Raw genomic sequence first — 6,586 nt, forward strand, 5'->3', positions numbered from 1 at the left:
GAAGCTGAGACTCAGCAGCCAGTTGAATCTAGTACTGATAATTCTTCCTCGGTCGATCAAATGAAGATACTAAGTCGAGTTCATGGTAAAAGGCGAGGCCACCAGCGAGGAGTTGGTTGCAAATTAAAGGGTAAAGCGTTAACATGTCCCTCTCAAAACACTCAGTCTCAAGCACCACCTCACCAGTCAACTGAGGATATACGTGAATTAGTTTGTATTAGGGGTGCACAAAAAAACTGCTAATCTATCCCACCCGCCCAACCCATCAAAATATGTCTGCTTTGAACCCGCTCATTAAAAAACCCGCAAAAATTAGGGTTTGGTTGAACCTAACCGGCCACAAGATGGGTTGGGTATGGGTTGCAATAATACAAGGAGGGTCCAACCCGCACCCGCTACTTTATTTTTTTGTATATACATTTTTAGTAATAATCTAAATCTAAAAATACAATCCATAGAGGGCTCATTAAAAGTTATAAAGTTTGTGACCCTTTTAATATGTTTGATGAAGATATTGAATTTTGGGATATGAATCGTTGTATTCTTTATATTTATACATATATAATTATGGTAGTCCAAAGATTGAATTTTTTTTAATAAAAGCTTTCGTTGCTATGAGATTAATTGTGGTAACTTAGAAATTGTATATAAAAACCTGTTTAGGAAAAATAGATGAAAAAAGAAATAGTGTTACTTGTATTGATGGTTTAATATTAGTGAAATTTTTCATAACAAAACTCAAATTGTTGAAATTATTAATGTGTGGATTGATGTGTTCAATACCATTTATAATATGTATAATTTAGATAACTATTATACTAATTACTATAATTTTTTAGTAAAGTTTTAGATTCAAGTTTGAGATATATAATATTTAATCAAGTTATTATTCATGATGACATTGATGAGTAAAGATGGTATAAGTTTGAACTTTATAGTCTACAACTTTTTTAAATATCATAAATTGATAATTTTGACATTTAAATTAACTCGACCTGCCCATAAAACAGCATAAATCCGCCCATAAAAAACTGTCCAAACCGCACTTGTTGGGCAGTTATGGGTTGCATTTTTCTCAAACCGTCAAATAAAAAAACTACACAAATCGCCCAAAACCCGCCCAACCCACTCGCCATGCACCCCCAGTTGATATTGTGAAGACCATGAATGAGCATCTTCAGTACGTGTATCAGCAGCTTCCACCTGAAAAACGTCCGGCAACAAACGTAGAGATGCAAGATACATGTCAGCGGTTTTTCGAGAAGTATGTAGGTTGGTTTTTTGAACCTCAGATACAACACACGTCTCAAGCTTCAGCTTCTCAGCCTTCACCAGGCCATCCCGACATGCCTGCACCAACATTGTCATCTCAAACTTTGGCCCAGCCATATATGTATCAATGGTCGATGCCTCCACACCCTCAGGCTTATCATCCTCATATGAGTGGACTTTCGTCCCAACCCCCGCCTCTTCATATGAGTGGACTACTATCTCAACCTCCGCCCTATCCTTATCCATACATGTATGGACCTAGAGGATCATCGTTACCTCCACAATATCCATGGTCGATGCATCCGCACATACCACAGGCACCGCAGTCACCAAAAGAATGGGACCATACGGAGGACGTCGAGGGTTGAGATGTTTTATATATAATTGTATCAAACAATAATTGTTAATTAATATATTATTATATGTATATTTAATTTTAATATTATTTTTTTTATGTATATTTAATTTTGATATTGTGAATTAAAAAATATTATTTAATTTTTTTTTTTGATAATTTTTTTTTATTTTTTTAACTATATAAAAATATTAGGGACGACATTTGTCGCTGCTAATAATATCAAAGTCATTGCTAATATTATATTATTAGGGGTAACATTTTATTATTTGGGGGCGAAATATGATATAGGAATCACAATTATTATAGGCGACGTTCAATTTATTAGGAGCGAAACTGTCGCTGCTAATACTTATTATTAGGGATGATTTTTTTGCCGCTTAGCGGCAACTTGTCGTCGCTAATGACTATCAGCGGAGACTTTGTGTATTATTAGGGGCGACATTCATATCTGTTAAATACCCTCTCTTTTTGTTGTAGTGACATTTAGGTAGTTTTGCCATTAAAAAATGAGTATTTAACTATAACAAACCCAAAAGATTTGGTAGTTTAGCCATAATTTACCCCTAAAAGAAACATGTTATCTTATATACTTTTTAGTGACCGTAGAAAACAAATGTCATTCATCTTTGGTGGAAAATACTTTTTGTTGTAGTGCATATAGTCTCGAAGTTTCAATTAATTTATCATGTCTATTAATCAAGGACCAAGATGTCTGCTCACTCTTCACCCTGGAAAAACATGCAATGTAATTTAAAATTTTAAAAAGAATATTAGTGGTTTTAATTATTAATATAAATATTTATATGTAAAAAAAATAGATTTGCAACTTATCTACATCCTAAAAATACTAAAAGTACTTAATCACTATAAAACAAATTCATATATGCATTCACCAATCAAATTATATTAATTAGAATAATGATATGTACATCAAAATTATACACAAAAATATTACAATAATTGGCTGTTTCTTTTAGCCAATAATCATATTTTATTTCAGACAAGACCTATAATTTTAAAAATCAGCGTTAAGTCGTTGGTGTAATATTTTGGTGAACATATGATTATAAACTTTATCGTAAACAATGAACACCATAAAGCATTATAATTCTTTAGAACACTCTTCTCTTTCAGTTTTTTCTTTTAAAAAAAAGCACAAATATTAACCCTTTCATACACATATATAAATATATATATATATATGATGATGCTATAAGTATTTTTATTATACATACCAGTTCCTTCCATATAGTTATAAATATTCATGAAAAACGTGACAAAATATACTAATTAAATTTTAATTGTAAGCAGAGAGCGAACACAGCCTAGCGATTGTATAAATACGTGAATGCCTGATCTCTCAACCAATTAAAACTTTACACCAATACAAATCAATATATGTAAATATATATATATATATATATATATATATATATAATGAGAACCGTTCAGGAGGAGTTTGTATAAGTGTTAACCAGATTGACGTTGCATTTTTCAACATCAGTACATTGCTTTCTGTTTCTGCTTAAAAGTACACTAGTGGTTACCTGTTAGCCTAAGGTGTATTCTCATGTGTTTTTTACATTGACATTTCAGTGGCCTATCCAGCTCAGCAGAATATATATATGTGTGTGTATATATATTGGTAATAATAAGGACCAAGAGAATTAATTAATTAATTCAAGAACCTCCAACTGAGAAGAAGTCTATGAATGAAACACCACTACCATTTTGTGATCCCATTAATGCTGCAGCTTTCTGATTCACCTCCTCATCTTCTTTTCTTATTGTTCCGTTATTATCGATTACTTCGCTCCCGTTCGACTCAGCGTTCACTTGAAGAAAATCATAAAACTCAATCCCCGCCTGAGCTTTTTCTGTAATGTTATATAGATATAATATATATATATCAATATATATTCATACAAAATATTATTAAGCTTATGCATGAACACAGCTAGATAGATAGAGAGTAAAATAGTAAGTACCTTGATCATGCATTAATGTGATACAAGGACTGGAATGTTCTAGAGTTAAAGGGTAGTGCTTATTATTATGGTATGATCTTTGAGTTGTAGTAGAAGCAGTAGCTTTGGGACTAGTGTCGTAATTGTCAAGAAATGAGACAAGGTTATTATTATTGCTCCTCATAACCATAATCCTGTCTCGGTTATGGTCGATATTACTTGGCTTATTAAGGTGGTGGTGGTGGTGGTGGTGGTGGTGAGCAGTAGGTGCAGCCCTGTTGGCGTAGAGCCTGGAGCGTTCTCTGCAGCGGCGAGCCATGATGACATGCCAATGGTTCTTGACGGCGTTGTCAGTCCGACCGGGGAAGAGCCTCGCAATAACGGCCCATCTGTTGCCGTGAATGCGGTGAGAGGCCAGAAGCCTCTCTTCTTCCTCTTCACTGAATGGACTTCTGTTGATTCTTGGGTCCAGCTGATTGAACCATCTCAATCTACAGCTTTTCCCTGCATTTATTTATATTATTGATCATCACCCTTGCTAATTGACAAAATACCTACATATATTATGTATATGTATATATATATCTAAATATAGTTTATACATATAAAACTATAATTTATGGGGATTTTATTTTGTCCCGTAACCCGTAACGGCACGGTTTCACTAATAAATATATATGCACCATTGATATATAATATTACTATTTTAAATAACTTTTTATTTAACTGTGAACTCAAGTGCAACCGTACATAAACACTGAAGATCATTATAGTACTGCTGTTGTGAGACAAAGTCTAAAACCGTATAGTTTAATTGAGTATATTTTCTATGGATGTATGTACAAAGATATAGAAGTTCGTAAACCCTATATACATATCATATAACTGCATGGAGATAATGATTAATATGGTAAAAAAAATTTAAAAAAGATAATTATTTATGTGATTGTTATATATATATATAGGAAGATTTAAAAGATTAATGCGACGGTAATATGCTATATATTTAAAAATCTTCTTATATATATATAATTTAATTGATCATACAAGGAAGGTTGTCTGAGTAAATGAACTACACTTCCACTTAATATCGGTATAAATGTTCTATATATAAATCTTTATATACATATAAATATATGCATGATGGAGGCATTTAAAACAAACAGAATATTAACAAGGAGATGAGATTTATACATGTTCTCAATTGATCGCACAAAGTATGACCATGACACACTGTAGTGTGGTATAAATCTTGTCTCTTATAATTTGGGCGCCGCCCTATATATATATATATATATATGATATTGATCTGTTTCTTTTGATTATCCCATATTATACCTATATATTCTCTCTTCTCTTCTCTTGCACTGTGTGTATATATAACAATTAATATTCTAATTATTATCAATAGAGAGATTTAAATTAAAATTGAAGATTATTGAGAATAATAATAAGCAATAGTAGTAGTGGTGTGTGTATATACCTGATCTTCCTTGTAGCTTTTCGGCTATGGCGTTCCAGTTGTGAGGACCATATCGTTCAACCAACTCTCTAAGCTTCTCATCTTCGGCTGGCCTCCAATGGCCTCTGGTACACATGACGATGATGATGATATATTTGATCGATGTTAATATGTATTAGCTATATATAGCTCTTGCTCTAGCTCTGCAACTAAACTAGCTTGAATCCCTCTTCCCTCTTCAAGCTTGATTCATAAATAAATTAAAAAAAAAACCTAGATAGCTTAATAATTAGCTACAAAACTTGCAGAGAGAGAGAGAGAGAGGAAACCAGCCAAAGATGATGATGATGATGATGAGGAGGAGGAGGAAGAGAGGAGAGAAGGGAGTCCTCAAGGAGTATTATATATACCAAAGAAGAAGAAGAAGAAGAAGATCAAATAAATGGGTTTGTTTGTTTGGAATAATATTGAAGAGAGAGAAAGAGAAGATGGGAAAGTGTTTTCCGTTAGAGATTGAGTGGAAAAGGTTTGGACAGACCTTACACCTGCGACTGATGCAACGTTTTGGCTAACAATAATAAGATTAAAAACGCCTTCTTAATGCCCAATATATAAATATATTTATATATATATATGTATATGACAAACAAACAAAAACGAAAGAAAGGGTTGCTTGGTGAGGTGATTTATTGTTCTGCTCTCAACATCTTCTAATTTTCTAACCTACAACGTCTACTTTATAACCCACCTCGATTGCCACCTCTCTCTCTCTCTCTCTCTCTCGCTATATGTATATATATTTTCGATCCATATATATATATATATATATTAATATAAATATTATAGAGATGTATGTATATATATGTATGTAATAATTTATTTTATCTAATTATATATACATTATTATTATTATTACTATTACTATTATTATTATTGTTAATTAGTAAAAAGGGAGGTTGGCATATCTTGTTAGACTTTTTTAATTAATTTTATTTTTTGGGTTAATGTGATGGATGTGGTATGTACGTATGGATGTTAACGTTTTAGGTTTTGATCGATCGTCTTCTTTCAGACCTAACTAACCATTTTAGCTTACAAACCTCAACTGCACGTGGAGACTAACATAACACATATAATAACTCCATTAATATTCCCATTTCTTCATCTACTTACCATCAGTCAAAACTATCAATAAATTAATATCCATTACATATTCCATGGTCTCCCCCTGTCCCCCCCAAATTTATCATTTTTATTCATGAATAAATTATATATATATATTGAAACCTCTATAATATTGAGACTAAATTCATTTTATATACTATAAAATAAATATAGCTAAAAATATTTTGATTTCAATATTAAAATGTAGAGGTCTCGCAAATTCAAAAATTTTAATAACTTTTGCTGAAAATAAATAATAAATCATTGTCCAAAATAATTTTAACTAAATATTTTATTTTATCTTAAATATTTAGATAACGTAACATGTATATTTTATATATATATATATATATAATTTTCAAA

The 6,586-nt window shown here is 31.7% G+C and overlaps 1 protein-coding gene across 1 annotated transcript; it reads right to left on the reverse strand.

The window, feature by feature from the left end:
* Positions 1-3,039: 3,039 nt before the first annotated feature.
* On the reverse strand, positions 3,040-5,652 carry LOC133821096 (transcription factor MYB54-like). The gene is made up of 3 exons (XM_062253594.1): positions 5,081-5,652; positions 3,619-4,101; positions 3,040-3,507 (listed from the first exon to the last, which is right to left on the reverse strand). Exons 1-3 carry the CDS (start codon positions 5,193-5,195, stop codon positions 3,311-3,313), a joined length of 795 nt encoding a protein of 264 aa, XP_062109578.1. The 5' UTR covers positions 5,196-5,652; the 3' UTR covers positions 3,040-3,310.
* Positions 5,653-6,586: the final 934 nt, after the last annotated feature.

Source organism: Humulus lupulus, chromosome 3, assembly GCF_963169125.1.
Source record: "Humulus lupulus chromosome 3, drHumLupu1.1, whole genome shotgun sequence".
Classification (NCBI taxonomy): domain Eukaryota; kingdom Viridiplantae; phylum Streptophyta; class Magnoliopsida; order Rosales; family Cannabaceae; genus Humulus; species Humulus lupulus.

Excerpts from the sequence above, each read along its gene's own strand:
- LOC133821096 (XM_062253594.1), bottom strand. The coding sequence starts at position 5,195 with ATGTGTACCAGAGGCCATTGGAGGCCAGCCGAAGATGAGAAGCTTAGA. Across the intron at positions 4,102-5,080 it reads AAAGCTACAAGGAAGATCAG|GGAAAAGCTGTAGATTGAGA; the intron begins GTATATACACAC and ends AAATAAATGCAG. Across the intron at positions 3,508-3,618 it reads CACATTAATGCATGATCAAG|AAAAAGCTCAGGCGGGGATT; the intron begins GTACTTACTATT and ends ATAACATTACAG.